The following is a 21568-nucleotide window of genomic DNA, read 5'->3' as shown; positions in this document are numbered from 1 at the left end:
ATCAGCGTGCCACCACGTTTTCTCTACAGCTTTTGTCCCAGCTTTGGAGTAGATCCTCTCATTTGAGCATCTCCAGTCTGGCCAAAACGCAATTTTGTTTCAGCAGCAGATCAATATGCACACGGGATAATTATGAGGCTGCATCTAATTTCTATGTAGAACATCCTCAAAGCATAAGAAAGCAGAAGGGCAACTATGGGGAATTCAATGCAATCTCTTATTCTTACTATGGATTCTCTAGATGCTGGCTGCTGCTTTCAGCAGGCTGTAAAAGCACTCCATCCATCTCCCACTGTGCAACCGCACCTTTCCATCACCCAAGAGCCTTTCTGAGCAACTCCCTAAGAGCAGGACACACACCTATGGAAGAAACAGCAGAATCGGCACTCGGCAGCACCATCGCCAGCAGGGAAACAGGGTACGAGGCACCCAACCCCTGACTGCCCCTGCTGCAAGCTCCCACTGCTCCCTCCCCGCGGTGAAGCAGAGGGATAAAGGATAAAGAAGGTAGGAGAGCAGCAATACCCATGAACTAGCCAGGCTCTGGGCATATAATGGGAACGTTTAGTCAAAGCTGCCAGAGGAAAGCCAGAGAAGATTCCAAGAAAAGTGTTTCCTGTACATGTCTGTTTTGTAAATTTTCTTTTCACTACACCAAGCATGGAGATATGAGTTACAGAGGAAATAGCCTCAGGAGTCCTCCTATATTCTGATTTGTTCAATTACAATCCCGTAAGTCAGTCAGAACTGGCTTAAGGGAAGAAAGAAAAAAAAAAAAAAAAATCAATTTCCACAAGGAGGAAAGAATGTTCTAAAAAAATCCCTACTTGTCAGTCCTCACACAAACAGATTGAGCCATTGAGCTACCTTGCAAGAAGAAGTACAAATACTCAGCCATGCAAGAAGAGAGATACACAAAACATCTGATTAAATGCAAATGGCTTCCTCCTAGCTTTTGGAGTCAGATTGTTTTCAAGCGTGTCCAACCGAGCAAGCGTTGAAGCAGCTCCGAGAACCCACACAGGTTGAACAGGAATGCGTTTTAGCCTATTTCACTACTTCCATCAATGACCTGAAAGAATATAAAGCAATTGAGAAAGCTCACAGAAACAGTGACTAATAACTAACGTAGGTAACTCAAGTTTGTAGCTTTCCTTGGACAGTAAATCAGGTTTCTTTTGGCAGCAGTAATCTTAACGCAAAATAAAGGAAGGTCATATACTTCCAAAAAAATTTCAGATCATAAAAGACAAGGTATTCCGAAAGCCAAACTCTTACACAAAACTGGGAGCCCAACCAAATCCACAGAAGCTGTGCCTGGATTCAGGTTCAGGAGACAGCATTATCTTCTTTACACAGCCATGGTACAACCTTTGCTCTGCTGCCTGTAGTTCTGCCCTCCACAAACTCAAATAAAAATGGCATCAGGCAGCTGGGAAGGCTTCAGCGATGAACTGCGAGTGTATTTGGTTAAAAACTCCTTCCTGACTTATTGCAAGAATCTCACATTGCAGAACAAATACAAGTCTTGACTCCAATTCTACATAAAGAGAAGATTTTTAACACTAAAGGGCTCCTTAAGACAAAGGCATAAAAAAAACTGAGGAGAAACTAAACACTTAAAGCAAAGCATAAGTTCTCAATACTGAGGATGAAAAAGAACTCTCACTGTTGGATGACTTAGAATCACGGAATTGTTTTGGTTGGAAAAGCCCTTTAAGCTCACCAAGCCCAACCGTTCCCCTACCCCTGCCATCCCACCCCCAAACCCTGGCCCTCAGCACCGTCTCTGCCCGGCTGTTAAATCCCCCCAGGGCTGGGGACTCGACCCCTTCCCTGGGCAGCCCCTTCCAGTGCCTGACAGCCCCAAGGGGAAGGAATTGTTCCCCATGGCCAACCTCACCCTGCCCTGGCACAACTTGAGGCCGTTTCCCCTCGTCCTATCGCCTTTTAAAAAGGCATGCTCCATGACTGTAGAGTACATGCCTGATGCTGGAATTATCCAGTGATTTTTTCCCCCCGCCCCCCTCCCTGAACGTCAAATAGCCACTACTTAGAAATCTAAGAGCACAGGAATCTATCCGGGCAGCTCCTCAAAGCTAGACCACAGAAGGGAACAACATTTGGAAACAAAAGCTGGGTGAAAGGCAAGAGAGGCACATTGTTCCCTATTCATTTATGTGAATTTTAAATGACTGTGCACTAAACCAGCCTAAATCCATGCTGCTGCTAAAGGAACAGTCATCCCGGCTTCTCCAAAGACCAATCACTTTCTCCCCCAAAAACCAACTGCTCAGTCCCACCTTCTCCCCTGTGCCAGCTCTACGGCCGCGTGCCATCAACTGGATCGGGAAATGCTAAAATGACCCAAAGAAAGGAAAAAAGAAAAGAAAGGTTCCTGTCCCAATTTCTAGCATATAAGCTTTCCTTATCCATTTTGTAGGGCCTCATGAATGCTGGAAGCACAAACAAGAGGGCAGTGGAAGGTCTGCATGGCCTCTCTTGGCAACTGAGAAAAACCGTGCTGAGCCAAAGTGACCATGCAGCCACAGACTTAGGCAACAAGGGAGTAAATAAATGGGAACGAAGGCTTCCAAATACGACACAAGTGGACTGCTACCAGTGCTCCTGAAAGTCCTGAACAGCCCTTAAAATGTAACACAGTAAAAAAAAAAAAAAGTGAAAGAATGCAATCAGAAAACCAAGACCCAGGGTTTTGTCGAGAAAGCTACTGAGCAAAGGTAAGGCACGGCACTACCTGGAAAGCATTAACATGTCAGGCAATCTAGAGGACTTTCATTCCTATGCTTTAATGATTAACTTGTAATTATTAATTCTTTCAAGATAAAATGTACTAGTAATAAAACGATCCATAAATTGCCTCAGTCACCATATTGTTTTTAAATTCTGGCAGAACTGGGAAGGTACCTAACAAAATGACAAGACAAAAGCAGGGCTGCATGGGCACTCAGTTTGGATTAGACTAAAGCCTTTCTGTACTACCCACGCTGGCCTTTTGAGGAAAAATATATATATAGCTTCCTTTAGTGGCTAGGGAAGTTATTTGCAAAGCATGGTGATAACATTCCTACTTAAATATTACATAAATAGTACTATTTTTTTTTTTCCCCCACACATAGTTGCATTACGCATTGGAGCGCCTCTTCCTGCGCTAAGGACCACAAACTGGAGTAGTGGATCATTTACCAACTAATCGTAGAAAAGGGTTTTTAGTGTCAATGCAAAACGATGGGTTCTACAAGGAAAAAACCCACAGCACTGGGAAATCACGAGTGGGAAAAGGCCTTTGGTGCTGCAGACCCCCCTGCGTAACTACTGCCCACAATCAGTAGCCTGGTACCATAAGCAGACCTGTAAAGAAAGCAAAATCATTTCAAAGCAAGAAGGGAACCAGCCAGTTCAAAGCCTGATTCTATTTTTTCCTTCTGTTTGTATTTATTGACTCATTTAAATGCTACAGTGGACATCCAAAGAAAAAACAAATGGAAAGAGCTAGCAGGATGAATTCTGCAGCTCAAGTAAGGGGGTTTCTTCACGGGGATATTTTCAGCAATCACTCGAGCCACACTTCCCCTAACCTGACAGCTTTTTGCCTGATGTTTCCTGACAAATTGAGTCACATCAGTATTGTATGAAACGAAGCAAATGAAACAAACTGTTTCCCCCAAGACATGCCCCCACTACAATAGAGGGACGTAAAGTCATTGTAACAGCTCCTCAACAGACACAAAGCAGCCTCCTTCCAAAGATCATTTCTTCAAATAAACCAGGGACTTTTTCATCTTCTAGAAAATAAACAGAAGACCCTGAATCAAGTTTTTAAGATCACCAGGAACATCCAGGCAAAGAAACAAGGAACAAAGATCAGACACTGAAGACAAAGCAACAAAGAACCTAGACTCAATAGTTTAGCAAACTAAAAGCGCCAAGATAGAACATCTAATTGTAGGACTGGGAAAAAACACTGAAAATGACCCTGAAAAATATTGATTCTGCAGCAAACTGATGTGTTGAAATAATAACAAACAGCAGCTCTGCAGAGCTGAAGACGGCAAGCGGGGACTAGGTCGAGCAATGTCAACACCGCACCAGCTACCTTTGTGAACCAAAGGCTGTAAACCCGAGTACCTACGCGTTCTAATTCAGATAAAGTTAGGGAAGCATAAAAGTTGTGAGGTTTTAAACGCACATTTCACCCCTCGCTTGCAGCGAGACTGCAATGGATTTTTACTCGCACACTGCAACACGTTTTACCCCATTAACCTTCCTTCCTCGTCGTGCCACACTTGAATACAGATTACTTGCTCATTTTCAAACTTAATCTTCTACTATGTCACAAGACATATCAGGAACAGTACTATTTTAACATTTTATTTCCTATAAAAGCCTGAGAATTTTCCACATTCATTCACCTTAAACACCTTCCTTTGTGATTCCTCCGTACCTAATACACGTTGTGCTAAACTATTAAAACCGCCCACTTCTGGTCTATGGAAAACACCAAGGTGTGAGGTGTCTACAAGCAAAAGCCGCGTTCCCCCAGTACAAGTACTGGAGGGTGACACCGCAGAGCTGCGGGAAGGGGGACGCAGCGCTGAAGCTCTTCAGAATTCTGCACATTTACACTTTTTAACTTGATTCCCCAAATCTTTTTGTTATCCACCGTTTAAAGCCTTCATGTTCTTTTAAGTAATTTCTCCATAGGCTAAAGGCATAAGCAAAATTCGTTAACAATTTAAGACATTTTTTTCCCCTCTCCTTGAGGGGAAAAGCCTCACTACCCAGCACACGCAAGTACAAGGTTTATCTGCGTTGCAAGAGTTGCAATCTGTTCATTTCTTATTTTGCCAGATCGCGTAGTATTTTCAAGACAGGGCTGTATTATACTTCCTCACTCTGAAAGTTTGTCACATGGAACAGCTATCAGATGAAAAAGAATAGCGTGAATACATATTTCCTGTAGCTTAACCATCTCAGAGATAATACAAAACTGTAATAAAAATCTATACCACCTGCCCTCAAACCATGTAAAATAAGCGTGATGCTTTGCGTGCTCCAAGTGACTTCGAATCAGCAGCTTCTTCACTTATTAGTTAAGACTAAAAATAAAGATTCTAGAAGACATCTTTAACTACATATGCAAGAATTTAAGAAGATAATTAAGTCTACTCTGTCATTCCGTATGCCTAAAAACTGGTTAAAATTAGCAGGCGTGAGGGGACTTGTCACAAGCGACCACTTGGCATTCTGTTACTGGAGCAGAAGTGACAAAGTGCTCCGCCTGGCTCATCCCCGGCAGACAGCAGTCCTACCAACCACTGCTTTCATTTGTAAAATGCTCCTGGAGCTCCGTCGCCTCCCACAGCTGCTGCACCGAGACCATCGGCGTTACTTCGGCCGTGCACTGTCCAACCACACACAACAATATTGCCCTCTGTTGCTATTTCTTTGAGGGGACTGATGGGTTGGGTTTGGGATTGAGGGGTTTTTTTTGGGGGGGTGGAGGGGGGTCTGCTCCCCTTTCTAGTAATTTATCTGTTTAAAAGGAAAATAAGAACAAACGGGGAAAAAAAAATGACAGGACAAGGGGTAATGGTTTTAAACTAAACCAGGGTAGGTTTAGACTAGAAGGAAGAAATTCTTTACAATGAGGGTGGTGAAACACTGGCAGGGGTTGCCCAGAGAGGTAGTGGAGGCCCCATCCCTGGAAGCATTCAAGGCCAGGTTGGACGGGGCTCTGAGCAACCTGGTGAGCGGTGTCCCTGCTCCTGCAGGGGGGTTGGACTAGATGACCTCTAGGGGTCCCTTCCAACCCAAAACATTCCATGATTCTATGATTCTAAAATAAATTCCTTCTTGGACAAAGGCATCCTTTCCCAGGGTGGGGTCTGCAGGCTGATATCTCCACCAGCTCTAGGTCACCCGTGCAGAGAATCAGAATTTCTCCCTCTCTCCTCCAGTGGACAGTAATTCACCCTCATCCATTTTAAACGATTCACTTGCATTACAGAATTTGAGTTGCTTCCTCTCACATAAACATCATACCAGTGGGCAACTTCGGAAGTCTTCTCTGAATGTTTTGGTACTAAAGGATTCCCCGCCCCTCCAAGTGACTTTTCAGAGTCATAATGCTGTTATCACAACAGGCTAAAATCTTGATTGAACTCTTCCTTCCTTCAAATTATTGCTTGCTATGCTACCATTTCCTGCCACTAAATATTTCCAGCCTTTCCTAGACTATCAACAAAGCATTTAAAAATTATGTCATTATCTTCAGAGCACGCCTAACTGGCACTCGACTTAAATTGTCAGATGCAGCCGGTGGATATGACATACACCATGATTTACCAGAGTGCTGATATTGTTGGATCTGAAGTAGAGCTGGTAATTAAGGACTCTTTCTAATAGCCTCATAAAAGCAGAGGCTGTTATGAACCATTACATAAAAAAACCCCAATAAAAACAGCATCATTTGCATCAATGCAAGTTTAACAAAGGGGATATAAACAAGCAAAAAAAAAAAAAAACCCCACCTCTCAGTTTTATTTAAAATCTGATGCAGTCCCAAGGTGGCTATCAAAAAAATTATTCTTATATCCTCAAATATTGCAATAGAAATTCCTGGCTGATAATCCAGCAACTGAGAGATGTTTCAAGAAATCCAACTTACTCCCTTTTAATGATACCATTTTATTGGGGGGGGGGGAACCCCACCTATATACACTGTATTAAAAAAAGCTGACCTAAGGAAGAGAAAGTCCTTTCTAAAGAGTAGTAAACCAGAGTGGAGAAAGATATATTTAGCACAAGCATAAGGAAAAGCATTTTGAAAAGAGAGACAACCAGGAAATGAGGTTGCTTAACGACGAAGCTACAAGCACAGTTAAGCGACCAGACTACATGGATGAAGTGGTATAGTTCAACCCAGGCATTTTTAACCAGTACCTGGTGTCTTTTTAAGCTATTGTACAGCATAGTGTTCCCCAAACTAGCCAAGTAATTCTTTTTTCTGGTGGAAAGGTATTTAAACAACAACAACAAAAAAATTCTACAACTTGAAAAAGCAGTTCCAACAAAGTTACCCTACACCCACACTTATAGAGCTGCTTCCACAACCCTGGGTATCTTTTAGGTGAAGCCAGAACTGTGACAAAATAAAAAGAAATGTTTAGAGCAAACTTTTCTGTTTAATGGGCAAGGTTTTGCTTTGTTTTCAAGTAAAACGTAATGCTTTCAAAAAATAATTTATTTCCAGTTAGATCTGATTTTTATTGTTTATTCATACTTTGCAAACATTTTTTTTCCCCACGTATTAAAGCACTTGTGAAATACCCTTAGAAAGCTGCTTTTCATCTACCAGTTACTATGTGCATGACAAAGGTGCTGCCTCTGCTTAGTCCATGCCATTGCTTGCCAGGTAGCATTAACATTCGCTTTACCGTGTAGTTCCAGAACCAGGGCCCCAGAGTTCCTGTGAGAAGCTGGATTGCTATTGTACAGAGCATAGACTCCGTAACATCAAATCTACGTGTGAGGGAAAGAAACATTTCAAAACATTTTCCTGAGCACTTCAGTTAACTGGAACCATTAGAAGGGATCTTCAGTCATGGCATAAAGAACAAAATCCAGACAACTACTGTGCAGCAGTTGAGATAACTTGAAGAGTAGGTCAGAGGAAGGGAATTAACGACCAAAAAACCGTAAGTATTAATGAATTAATAAAAATATTGTAACCCACATAATATTTTTTTACACATTCAAAACTCTATTCAGAGCTTCTACAATTTGCAGTTTTACAGCACCACTCCAACATGGGGGCAAACACAATCAACCACGTGCGCATGAGAAAACAAAATTAAATTCCTTGCTCCAAGTCACAGCAAATAAAATTCATAATCAAACACCATCCAGGAGCTTTCATCTCCCTACCCCGTGCTATTAGCTCCAAATGACACCAAATATACAAGTTCTTCATCTAAAGATGCTGCTGCGTATTTGTTGTAGAGCAGAAGCACAGACTGGATCTTGAGTTTGCCACCTCTAAAGGAAAACACATAGTTACACCTCCCTGCTCATGCAACTCCTCGGCTTTTTGGCAAATGATGACCAATTTTGGCTAAAAAGTCAAGTGAGCTCTGGAACCCTATTCAGTGGCAACCAGATTCTGTTCTGCATACATTTATTTTTCAACCCTGACAGAAAGGGATGAAAAAACAAGCTGTAGCCAACACAGCCACAACTACCTTATGGTACAATACAGATTTATAGCATTTGATAACTAAAATATTTTAAAGTGTGATCAAATTGAAGTTACATCAAACCATCTGGTTTAAAAAAAAAATATTTCAGCCATAACAGATTCAGCTCTAACAAAGATCCTGTTTATTGCAGCACTTATCAAAGCATGCCTGGAACAGAAGCACGCAGACCGCCATCCAGTAACCTGCCAACTGATTAAGAAAGGTACACGATCGGAGAAACAAAGTTCATCCCGATGGCACCGAGAGGGCTTACGACATGCAGTCCACATGAGAAGGCACACTGAATTTCACTCTGATGAGCATTTTCAGTTTAATTATCCCAGCACATAATACTGTATATAGTTAACAAATGTAACATTTGGTATTTTAAGGAATATGGGAAGAGAAAGTCACATACACAAACACCGCAGCTTTGGTACTTTAGGACAGCTGCAGTTTCTTTTCCTTTTTTCCCCTATATTACTCTAAGTGATATTTGTGATTCAGACATTCATTTTTTTTAAACATCATCCGGGAAAGCTTAAGAGGGGGCCATCAACCTCGGCATGTGCTTAACTCTACTTAGATGTTGACAGTGTCAAGTCTTATTTTGCATGCTGTCTGCTCTGCTGGCTTCCCTCGTCAAGCTGGTGCCAATTAACACGCAACTGATTAGTCATGCATCCAGAATATACTGTCAGTGCTAATTTATTGAGCATATTCCATGTGCAATTCTTAAAAGGTCCTGTTTAATCAAACAAGCCATTAGACTTCACAAGGGCCACCACTGAAGTTTCAGAGTCTAGAGACAGCTGCAGTCGATTCTTTCCTTGTGGAGAACCGAAAGGATTTAATTCAGAGTTGAGAGATTTCCTGAGAAAGCAAACCCACCAAGAACAACAGGAAACAGATACTTACACTGCAGTTTGCTCTGAAATCAAGTCAATCACTACCAATTCAGCTGATCTAATGCAGCTTCTTTTGAATAGTGTGTGAAACTAAGGGGGGGCATTTACTTACCATCCTCCTCCTCCCCAACACACAGAATTCTCTGCAACAGTCCCATGTGGCAAAACACAGCAGACAAGACAAACACTCTTGCCTCATCAGAAAACAGAAGTTATGAGGCTGGGAAACTCAAAAGGATTTGTCTACTATTTAATACCCCACACAGCAGTGCTCTGGCCTGAGAGCCGAAGATTCTTCCATCTGTCTTATCCATATCTACCAAGCGTGCAAGTGGGATTACTCAGGCTGGGCAATGAACTACAAATCCGAGCACGAGACAAAGGATTGTTTTCTTAAGGGAACCACTGCAGCAAGAAAAGAATGTTCGTCATCACACCAGAGAAAAAAAAGGCTAAAAGTCACATGTTAGAAGTTCAAATGCTTCGTGTTAAAGGTTATTATGGAGTTTAATCTTAACTCATTCCAACCCAGCATTTTACTTGGATGTGATGAAGTACAAATAGCATGAATGAAGGAAACCGTACAGAAGAAAAGCATAAGCAAGTTAAAACTATTCCCACCTACAGGAAATTCACCTTGAGGTAAAAACAGTATTAAAAGTAAGCCACAAGCTTTTATCTTTTCTTTGTTGTAATACACTGATTATATATAAGTTTTTCCTTTTGCTGCTCGTTAATATTGATTAACAGGTCTGATAACGAGGCAAAGCATGTGGCTATTACACTGAAGCTCACCATTTCACAGAGCACCAATGGTAAAGGCAGAAAAATCAGCAGCAGCATCTCTGCACGTGACTGCTTGGTTCTTGGTTTAAAACACTGTTAAGAGACTTGTGAGATGGAGAGGAGGAGGATCACGATGTGGAAACCCCCCCTCCTCGTTTATGTCAGCCCTCAGCAATTTCAGCTGTATGTATTAATGCTGTAGCAAGGCACTTATACATATTTATATGACACACACCAAGCACTAGAGAAATGCTGGCAGGTGGAAATGAGTGACTAAAGGATGCAGAAGGCAGCAGGTTGCAAGCAGCAACCTTAACACCTACCACAATGATATTTCAGTGCATACTTCTTGTGAGCGTAGAGAAACTAATTTCCCCCTGACATCAAAAGAGATTCTGCTGAGCTTCAGACTTTCCTCTGCAAATAACCAAGGTGTTAGAGTTCTTGAAGAAGGGTTGGAAAAACTCACAAGATGGAAAGTTTTAAGCCCTCTAATCATGAAGATTACTGCCTTATCTCCTACCATAATCCCAAGATCCTGAAGCTGCTCCCAAGAGCAAGAACTCAATGTGCTAAATTTTGACTTGGAAGGCTTCCATCTCTGTATTTTGATATTTGGTGTGAATTGTCTAAACTAACACACTAACTCCTTTTTTGCTAACTGCTAAAGAGGAAGGCTTCATTGTAGCTGCTTTCTGAAATAAGGCCTCCTTTACTAGTCTCTCCTTTACACCTCAATGGTAGTGCTGGCAAGAAGGCTCAGAAGGTCAACCAAATTAAACTTCCTAAACTAACCCATACCAAGTGGGCTCTTGCTTATGTGCAACTGCTACAGTGTCACTGAACAAGAATGTTCCCCCAAATTCTCCAACATTCCTCAATAATGGCTGTTTTGTTAGACAGCCTGAATGCTTTTGCTTTCTCAAGGGACTGTTATTCAAACAGTGAAGTAACATTTTTAACTTTTCAGTTATATGAAAGCTGGTAAGAACTGAGCCTTCCTCTCAGCGTTTACTGATGTGACAGCCTTTACAAAGCGTCCTTAGAAACTAATTTCCATCTCATTGTGTGTATTTCTACTACCACCAACTTTCCGTATTTCAATTAAGAAAGACTGTGATAAACCAGACAACGCTCTAACTCATGGGAGAAATGCTGCAGACCATGGTGCAGCAACACCCTCCTGTCTCTGGGTGGACCCTTCATGAGTGCCCACTGGGTTTTTAAAACATGACTTCGCACTTCCTCCCCAGTCCAGCGTGGCTGGGCATACAAGGTCTTTACCTGCCCCGTGCTGTGTCTTCCGTCTTAAGACAACACTCAAGTTGCAGTGCAGAAGCCAGCTCAGATCTGACGGGGAACAATAGCTCTAGCTTCCTTTCTAGCAATCCTGGATTTGAGACAGCGCCTGCAGAGTCAGACTGTCTGTGCACTGACCTTGTAAGGTTCGATACAGCACTGAACCTGCACAGACACAGACATCTCCTCATAGATTTCTTGAAGCCAGCACAGTGAGCCAGTACTGAATCCAAGTGGAATAAGTTTGGATCTGGAAGAACCAGAGCTAGTAATCACAGGTAATGGGCTCCACCTAATGGCAGGCAAACTCCCTTCAGGGTTCATGCACTGTATTCCCCAAAGATTCCCACTTATGCACCATGTTCCTAAGATACCAGATCTCTTCCACATGGGCATGTGGAAGTCCATTGGGGCTTGCCAGTTTGATTTTTGTGATATGCAGAAGAAAATGCACTTTTTCCAAACCAGACGTGCCCCAGTTCTGGCACAGCTGTACTCATACAAGACTAAGCCTGAAATAAAGCTCATTCTGTATTGCAGCACAGCAAGTCCACAATCCAGATAAACCAGTTCCTGTGCCGAAAACCAGAACAGGAGAACAAAGTATTTTGACTGCTTTAATATTGAATGTTTTCCTGCAATTCAGAATCACCTTTTTGTTTCTTCAAGTGTGCAATATATTCCTGCTCTTTAACAAGCCCATTCCCAGGTCGGGTGTTTGTTCTTAAATAAAACTTTTACTGTAGCCAAGCTGACTTGCTTTGAGACGCTTCCTGCTTCCTCAGGGAGAATTTTTAAGCAATACTGACCTCTAGCTATTTTTTTGAGCTATTTAACCAACTCAAGTTGCTTTTTGAGAAGTTTGCATCAGCTGCCAAGATCTAATAAAATAAATATGATCATTTAAAGATGGAGACAGATCACAGAACCTCACCATCTGAACACATTATTCTACAGTCCTGGAGTAGCGCAGAGCAGCTCCCTGCAGTTGTCAGTGGGAAGAAAAAGAACCAGCACAATTGATGTTTTCAGTAATTGGGCACAATTAAATGAATAGTTTTCCTACTCCACCTGCAATACTCCACAGGAACTTAGCAGAAACGATCCCATTTCTTCCTCCCTCAGGGGGAACGCTCCCGCTCTGCCGATAGTCTGACACAACGTGCGCTCTGCACAGCTTCGGGGAATTGTCAAGGCTGGTACAGTGACAGCATATGTGAATCAGACATTCTGTTCTGCAAGCATACACTTAATTTGGCAAACTAATTTTTTTTTTTTAAGTCAATGGACTTCTTCAGCAAGCAGAGTTGATTATACATTTAACTGTTCATGTCTGAGCTATGTGGAAGGAGTAAAATATTAATCTCTCCCTTTAGCAGCCTGCTGCTCTTCTGAGCTCTTTCCAATTTGCTTATTGAGTTGATCTCTAATGAAATACAATTTCTTGGACAATCTCATCACAGAAGCATAATAAGTCATAACCAACTACGTGCTCTTCCCTGCTTCTTTGGAATGGAAGGCAAGATAGAAATGCTGTCACGTTTCCTAGAACATCACTACTTTTCACAGCCCCTCTGTGTGTTTTTGACGAAGTTACTACATAGGATACACAGACAGGAAAAAGCTGCTGTGCACTAAAGACCTTTTTGGCTCCTTTCAACAGCTGTCTCAGACTTCACTTATTCAGGAGTAAGAATACCTAAGCCTGCTCCAGTGAATCTGAAAGTGTAGATAAAATACAGACTTTCAGTTTTATGATTGGTGAAATGAGAACTTCAGGGGAAAAAAACTATAGCAAACAGCAAAAATCAATTAACGGGATAAATAATCTGAGTTTCTGCCATAGAAATGAATGTCAGCTTATGGCAGTCTATTAACCTTACAACACGGGACAAATGTGTTTACTATACAGTGCTGTCCATTATCTAAAATGATGATACCCACACATTCGTGCTTATTGCCTTCTCCAAATTAGCTACGTACTGAGGGATCATTAAATTGTCATAATATAAGGCCATGCAGAACAACAGTATCTGCTACCAAATGCTGTCTCCAAAATACAAAGACTCCTCACAAAAGCCAAAAGCAAAAGTTACAGTGAATACCAGGAGTAACATACACATTTCTCTGGAGCACAAAAGCAAACTGTGTGGGTTTGACTCTTGTATCTGTAAAGTCAAGCACATGCCAAGGTTTGGGTGTTTTGTGTTCTTTGATCGATAACAGGAAAATTTTAATTATCAGAGCCCCATAAAGTTCAAAGGACACTAAAAGCATTCAGTATTGAGACCTGTGGTACAGCATGAAAGTTAGGAGCCTAAAACAGCACAAGATTTGAGCCAGATGGAAAATTTAAGTATCGGAGGATTGACTGAAACTATTCTATCTGCTCTGTAATCAGGCTTAGAACAGGGGTCTAGATTTTCTTTTTCTCTTCCTCCAATAGACATTGAAAACTGCCGCAATATCTTATGTTTTTGATCAGAAACACAGAATTTTCTCAAGAGACCCTGCCAGTAAGAGCCGTTACAGACAGGAGGTCCATAATTGTACTGTTTTAGCAGTAGCTGGGTATCCATAGATCAGTAACAGCAGACTGTAAATAAACAGTGCATGTTGTGGCATTGTTTCAAAATCCCATACAAAATAAGGGCAAATTTCAAAGGTTTCCAGCTGCAAAATCATTCTGCAGTGTACTTACTTGAAATACATTTGTTAAATCTATGAATGCAAACACAGAATAAGCGTGCACTTCCACATCAAGGCAAGTGAACCCCACAGCTCACCGAGTCCTTGTCTGTGCCCACCTACCCTCACCCACCAGTAAACAGGACTTCAGCTGTTGACTTTCTCGGCCTTGCAATTTTGGTCCTTTTATTGACAGAACCACAGTCTACACTAAGATGGATTCAGAACTTGGAACTGAAGGCAAGGTGTCAACGAATACATTATACTTTAAGAGTTGTGCTTAATAGTAAAGGTTAACTATACATCATCACAAGTCAAGCAAGACAAAGAGACAGTAGTTAACTGAATACTAAAGCCAGACTGCCACCATCTGACAAAAGCATTGCAGTCTTGGGGATGAAACACCATGTACTTTCCCTTATTTATTTAGGTTTAAATCACATCAAAAGCTCCTAATTAACTAATATGACAAAAGATATTTTACCACTCCTAAAACAAACCAAGTAACATTCAGTATTAATTGCAGATCCAACAGGTAATAGCTGTCTCAAACTCTTAAGTATGTATATATGAATATAAACAATTTACTACTGCTCTAAGTACCTGAACTACAACCACATGAAGTGCAACTAGATAGGAAAGCAGCCTAACTTTCAGTTTTATTTTCAGCCAAGGTACTTACATGCCAAAGCGCAACGTTCCAGAGACGTACGTCTGCCAATGCGCGCAGTAAAACATGAATGTTCCAGCAAAACAACAAAAGAACATCCAGTCAGGGTTCGTTCCCAGCTGCACAGCAATACAAGTTCCCAAAACCACAAAGACTGCAGAAGAAAATCAGTCACATAGTAAAAAGATGAAGTGTGTACGTGCGTAAAGATCCTTACCAGAAACAAATCTAACAAGAGGACCCAGAGAAGGAGACAGGAGGAAGGTATCCTGATGTGTTTTATTTCACATACATGAGATTAACATTTCCATTTAAAAGAAGTACAGACTGAAAAATGTATATTTAAATTCATATCAGTTATCAGAAGTCCTCAGTATTGAGGGTTGCTTAGTCTCCTACATTCTTATTGAACTTAATGGGATTAGACGCCAAGGGACTTGAGAGATTTATGAAACTCCAGCCTGCAGCCAGAGTTTTGGGGGTTTCTCACGTACCCAGGATTTGCTGGACATCTTTTTCCACCCATTTTCTCAATTTTTATTATGCCTTGAAGAAAATCCAAGGTCTGTCATTCTAAGATTCATGCTCCCCCCCCTTTAAACACATGCTTTTGATAAAGCATTCATAAAAATTTAAAGCAGAAGAGCTTTAGAATTTAAATAACCAAAAGCATCTGATCATTCTTTTGCAATAGGGTTAAGCTTCAGGCTGGCTCAATGAACTCTACCTACCTAGAAAGGAACTGATCTTACTGATTCTAATCTTAACCTCAGACTTCTACCATCCCATTGTTTAGGCTTCATACCTGTCTTGCAATCGCTTTATATAGATTCGATCTAAAATAATATAGAAGAGCATTTTTGACAACTTCTTACAGAAATTTTTTTAGAACTAAGACTCTGATAAAGCATACACAGAAGACTGCTGGCTGAGATTGAACTAGTCACATTCTTAATTTTTTTTTTTTTTCCAGTGTAATACAAGAGAAGACATTCAGCTGATCAAGAGTACTGTCTATGGAAAGAAGGTTGACTGAAAAGCTATACATTCAGCAACATCAGTTGTCCTCTTCTTCAGTAAAGAAGCATTTTTCTGTATTCCAGATTTGATCCCTGAAATAGAGTCATTTAATCCTCATACTTCAATTAAAAATGACAATACCTGTGGAAAGTGAATCACAGCCATGATCAAAAAGTTCTCCTAACGGAGTACTGCTATTTGTCCTTCTTGCTTGTTTTCCATCTATAGCATCCAGAGACTGGTAGATGAAAAGGCCACATGCACAAGCAATGTATGCCCAGGGAGGTGCCTAAGAAAGAAAGGCAATGAGGGTAAGAGATCTTTTAAACCTTAAAAAAAAGCAGCAGCTTGAATTTGAACTATCTTACACTCTCGTACAGTGGTTTTTCATTTGCACACACTTCCTGATCACGTTCACAGACCTTGCAGAAGCTGTTCCTTGCAGGGACAGGCAGAGGGGGTTATGACATGTGAAATGTAAATAAACCAGTGACAAGCCTTACCAGCTTGGATCAACAGGCAGAGCACGATTCCTAAAGCAGCAAGCTGCACTGTGCATCTGAAAAAAGTTTAGTACTACATCTGCAAAGCAGTGCTTAAGCTCTTGTCTTGCTTCTCTTTCCTGTTATGTGCAAGTTGTCCAAGTGGTTTAGAAACTGGAAAACTTCCTTAGCCCCCAAAACGTGCAACTGTGTCACAAACACTGAGCTCATCTTCACAAGACCTCAACGAGGTGTCAGGTACTAGAATGCTGCCAAGTACAGGGTATTACCAGCCTGCAGTGGCATTTGAGAACCATGTCACTGCAAAGGGCTCAAACTTTTAGAGTTCAAGTTTAGCGATTACATTTTCTGAGATCTGTAAAGCTTCAGTGCTCTGCAGTACAGCACCTCCACCACCAACTGCTTTTTCAATTACCAGGTAACAGCAGCTTTCCCAAACTACGTTAATAACCCTCAATATTCACATCCTGTAGAACAATTCATTTCTACAGAAATACAAATGATACCAAATCCCTACTAGACCAAAGACTACAATTCAAGCTTTTTTTCAGTATTTGAAGCATAAACCATTATTACCACAAAAGCCAGAGGGCTGCCATTAGTCTGTCTCAGTTTACACATCCATAAAACAGATATTCTTGGGTATTTTGCAAGCTTCATGTGACACACTTCATAACAGCAAGCATTTACAAGCAGATGTACTTTACAGACCACGCCAATAAAGCCCAAATACAGCTAAGTAGCTTAATCAAGCTGACTTGCCTCTCAAAGCTCTGGAGTCCAGCTTCTTTTGTCTACGCAGCCATGACTCATTTGTAGCATATCAACTTAAATATATTCATTCTACAGCTTGCATTGTTCCTGCTACTGCATTTTACCAAAACATTTCATTCTGCCTCAAAAGCTGGCACCACTCTCTGCTTTTAGCAGTGCAAACCACCACAAGAGAGGTAAGGGGGAAACATGTCACCCGAAAGCAGAGGATTAGACATGGTTGTGATGCTACAGAATTCCAGCCTGTAATGATAATTCTATTTCTTATGGGCAGATTTCATACACAAGGTTTAAGTTACCTTTCAGCGTCATGCCATTTTTCCTCTATAAGCGTAAAAAAAAAACCCACCACAACAAAAAAAAAATCAGACTGCCGACTCCTTTCTTAAATGCTACTTTCATTACCAAGGGTAGGCGTTTCCACTTATTATTTGTATCCGCATAAGATTTCACAGCTCCCTCTCTTATCCAAATTATCTTTTTTTTATTAAAAACAAAAATTCAGGAACCATTCAGTTGCTCAGCACTTTGCTAGCTAGGGTCTCCCCAACTAAGCAGGCAGCAGAACTGTTCGTATCTCATTTTCATTTGGCTACCACTGAAGCTGTAAGCGATAGCTGCATCCCCTTGGCTACACCTTTCATCAACAGGAAGAGGCAAGTCGCTTTTGAGCGGAACCAAGGCTGAGCTACAAGGAAGAAACAATTTACATCTGAAAGCAATAGTGCTTTTGGGAAAATAAATTTTTTAAAAAAAAAAAAATCTGTTTCTGGAATTTCAAAGCCCCATTTTCTTGCTCAGACAGCTACTTGACACTTAAAAAGCACAAGCTTACAGTTCCACCACGGAGATGGCATCCTCCTTGGCGTGCCAGCACACAGGGCTGCAGTGCCATATGGCAAATCAGATCAGGCTGAAAGCTACCTCAGCAGAAAGTTATTTTTCAGCTGAAGTGAGAAGACAATCTCATTCACTTAGCACAAAGTCACTCTCAAACTGTAAAGCACGGAACAGTGTTTTAATACAGCAGACTACAGCTAGCACTATGACTTTCTGACACTGTGCGTAGCTTCGTGCTTACTTCAGTTTAATTACCAACCAAAATACAACTGTTCGCTCAATTTTAAATTATGCTCTGGTTCAGCGGCCTATACTAGCTGCTGAGTTCCTGAAACAGACAGGTTGAAGCCTCTCTATCAAATTGAATTTCAGAGTCTCAGCACTCATGTGGTACTGCTATGGGAGTAAGCAGCAAGTTAAAACCAAATCGTACAACAATGCCGTGGTCTGAAAAAGGAAGGAGCTGCTCTCAGTATTCACTGCTCCAACTTAATACTAATTTTTTGTCTTACACCTGCCAAATTCCACAAACTATCTGTTTCAACGGACCTCTTAAGGGATGCAAACATCCCTTTACTACGCATATGAAGAACAGGGATGCACAATGTTGAATGTGCCAACCTGCACGGGTTTTTTTAGAGTCTGGATGGAAACAAACTGACACCGCTCAACTACAGAGCATTCTCCCAACCTCAGCTGGGAGGCTTGGTTACAAAGGAGTTCAGATAATATTTTAAAAACTAAAATTTGCAAGACATTCTCCAGCTATTTGATATGTAATACATTTTCTGTACCAAATTATTCCCTTTTTCATTGCTTTTAGGCATAAGCAGCTTATAAGATTCAATATTCAAGTGACAAACTTTTCCAGTTAACAAAAATGAAAGGCCTAAAGTGCTTTACAAGATAACTCTAGTGAGAGAGACACATCTTTGAAACTAGTAACCTGAAATGCCTTGTAAAGACTTTTATCCCTAAAACCAGGAATTACAGGAAGTTCAGACAGTTCTGAGGACAGGTCAGGAGCTTTTAGTGCATTCAGGACAAAGAATAAAACTACTGAATTTTACCCAGCTTTCTCACAGCACAGACTACTCAGGCAGCATGCCACTCCAGAAGACGACTTTGTGTTCCCACTGCTCATCACATGCTGTACCTAAGGTCCTGACCTGCGCTGCCTGGTAACATGAACTGCCAGGGCCCACGCAGGATGAAGAAAGGTGTTGCTTTGTTTTAGTAAGCTGGGTTTAGTCACACCAGCCACGGAGGCAGCAGCCAGCCTTGATCTCCCAAGCTGCACCACTTTGGAGCTCAGTCCCTTGGCTGAGCTCAAGTTCCTCGCTGTGTTGCAACTCTAGCTGAGCTCGCAGGCAGGCTCAGCTCGCTGCCAATCGAGTCACCTTGCACTTCTTGTTGCACGTAACTCTAGATCAGAAAGCTGAAGGTGACTAACCTACTCATGGGCAAGAGAAAAAAAACCAGGCAAAAACTCCACATGCCGTGCAAGACAGCTGCAAATCCATTTCTTAGTTGTCTGCAAATGCACTCAGACCTTGTGGGGCTGCAGCTTTCATGCAGCAGGTCCTTCACAGCTGCCACCAGAACAGCTATTTTGGTTCTAGACCCCGTTTCATACGGTGCACAATGGCCAGAGGAACCGCCATTTCACTCAGCAAGCAGGCTCCTAACCCCAGAATCCACATGTGCTCTTTTTACACACAAGCACTCACACACAGAGTCACACACGTTAAAAACATTTATAGAGATTAGCGTAAATGTATGAGAACTGTGGGCTGGTCAGCAAGAAACGGTTCACCAAAGAGGAGAACCCACCACAGAACAGGGCCAGCTGCTACTAGATGATAGTAACTATGAGCAAAGATTGTCAGAGGTCCACAGCTTACCTGTTCTGTAGCTGTTGGGCAGTAATATACTAATAGCAGAGTTGTAAATATATTTATTAACAGTCCAATGATGGTGATCAGATTCGGGGCAATCCAGGCTGGAACTCTTCCAACTAACCATTCCCAGTAACCTTGCATTAAGGGTTCAAGCAGGGATCGTCCGGCACTCTGATATTTGTGTTCTTCTAACCGTTTCAGCTGGTGCTTTGACAGGGGAGGTGTAGGCAACTGAACTAGTTTGCTTAACACGCATCCAGCGGCAGGACTGTGACCGCAGCCCGCGGGGGATTCCAGGTGCGACTCCCCGCATCGTCTCTTTATGTTTCGATGCCCACTCATGGATTGGGCAGCCTCAGAATTTTTATTTGGCAGGTAGCAGCTGTTACGGAGAATCATAAGATCCTGCAACATAAAGGGTTGAGACACACTGAAGGTGAAGAGCACAAGTGAGATTTTAAGGTATCAAAAGCTTCTAGGTGCTGCTCTAAGGAGCATTTCATTTGCCGTCAGCAAACCAAGAAGGTTTTATAAGAGTTCTCCCTTAGGAAAGAAAGATATTTGGAGAATTGCTGAAGGGAAGACAGGAAACCAGCGTTCTCAATGCAGTTATAAAATGGTAACTTGCACTTGTTTACTTTCCTTGCTGCTTACTGAAGCAAATATCCTGCAGCCACCAGCCTAAATTTCAGCAGCAGCAGAAACTTACACCGCAGCGCTGACTTATGTTACAGACTAAGGCACCATCAGTCCCCCCGCATCTCTCTCCTAGGAGAGGTAGCCATACATAACAGGCATACACCACTCCAGGTTATCAACTGACGGCACTAAAGATTTCGCTGTATTTGTAGTGGTTTTAGTTTAACTGGTTTGAAGAAGCTTTGCCTCTTTGGTGAGAATGAACAACCACCTAAAGGCAGCTATAAGCATTTTTTTCAACCGCTGTTCCTTATTTCAGTTTTGCTGTGGCTTTTTTTCTTCTCCAAATTTAACCCAGTTCAGACGAAAGCTCATTATCTATTCAACTTTTAAGATAGGCAAGAAGCATACAGGAGCTACAGAGCTTTAGCTGGTCAAAGACAGCCTACAGACACCAGCATGAGGCAGCTGTGAAAAGAAAACACAGGGTCAGGAACAGCATTTCCAGCAGGAACAAGGACCCTCACGATGTTCCATCTCCCTTGAAGGTAGGTGACCAGAAACAATATAACTCCCCACGTGAACTAGAGGAAAAGCAGTAGAGAAAGGAGACTAGAAAAGTTTGCTATTTATCTACAAGAGCCAACCAGAAAAAAAGAAAAAAAACCAAAAACCTAGTTGTGAAGTCTAGCAGAATGAAGCTAGAGGGGAAGATGACAGCTCTAAAGCCAGCAGCAACGCACATACCAGGTAGGGAAAATAAACTATGTAAATCAAAGGTCAATACTGGCACGAGAACAAGTGCTCTCATTTCCACACTCCACAGCTTAATTAAGGCAATTTCCAACAGTGAAAAGCCAGCCCCAGAAAGCCCTGTCAGTGGGAGGAGACGAGAAAACAATCAAACAGGGCCTTGCTTATACAGGAACTTGCTAAGCTTAGGAGCAGGCAGGCTCGCACCCATTCCTTTATCAGGAAATCAGACCTAGTCACCCAGGAGGTCCCTGTGGGTGTTGTCCTGGATGACTCGAAAAATTGGTTCCAATGCAGAAAGATAAACGCTTTCCCTCTTTTCCTGAAGGGCCGCTCCCCCCGAGGAGAGAAAACAACCAAAGATCGCCTTGTCCTCCAAAACAAACAACCCCACACTGCCTAGCCTCCGCAGGACTTTCACCCGGGCCTGGCTACTCGCCGGCAAACACCCGGGGGAAGGGAGGGAGGACAAGGGCACCTCTCGGCCCAACCAACCGCTTCGCCCCCAGCCCGAAAGCGGCAGCCC

General features: G+C 42.0%; 1 protein-coding gene across 3 annotated transcripts in view; it reads right to left on the bottom strand.

Annotated features, from left to right (window-relative positions):
* The window catches only part of CEPT1 (choline/ethanolamine phosphotransferase 1), a 30022-nt gene extending 9518 nt beyond the window's left edge, over positions 1-20504 (bottom strand). Inside the window, exons 1-4 of one of the 3 annotated variants that reach the window (XM_035889753.1) lie at positions 19654-20504; positions 15774-15921; positions 14625-14766; positions 7461-7545 (exon numbers count right to left, since the gene is read on the bottom strand). In XM_035889753.1, the coding sequence (XP_035745646.1) occupies positions 7461-7545; positions 14625-14766; positions 15774-15921; positions 19654-20064 (786 nt within the window). In that variant the 5' untranslated portion in view covers positions 20065-20504. The remainder of the gene's footprint in view (positions 1-7460; positions 7546-14624; positions 14767-15773; positions 15922-19653) is intronic. The other 2 variants (XM_035889752.1, XM_009634063.2) reach the window with 2 other exon arrangements.
* Positions 20505-21568: the final 1064 nt, after the last annotated feature.

Source organism: Egretta garzetta, unplaced genomic scaffold, assembly GCF_000687185.1.
Source record: "Egretta garzetta isolate BGI_Z169 unplaced genomic scaffold, ASM68718v1 scaffold202, whole genome shotgun sequence".
Taxonomy (NCBI): Eukaryota; Metazoa; Chordata; class Aves; order Pelecaniformes; family Ardeidae; genus Egretta; species Egretta garzetta.
Note: the sequence above shows the minus strand (reverse complement) of the source record. Positions and strands in the feature narration are given on the sequence as shown.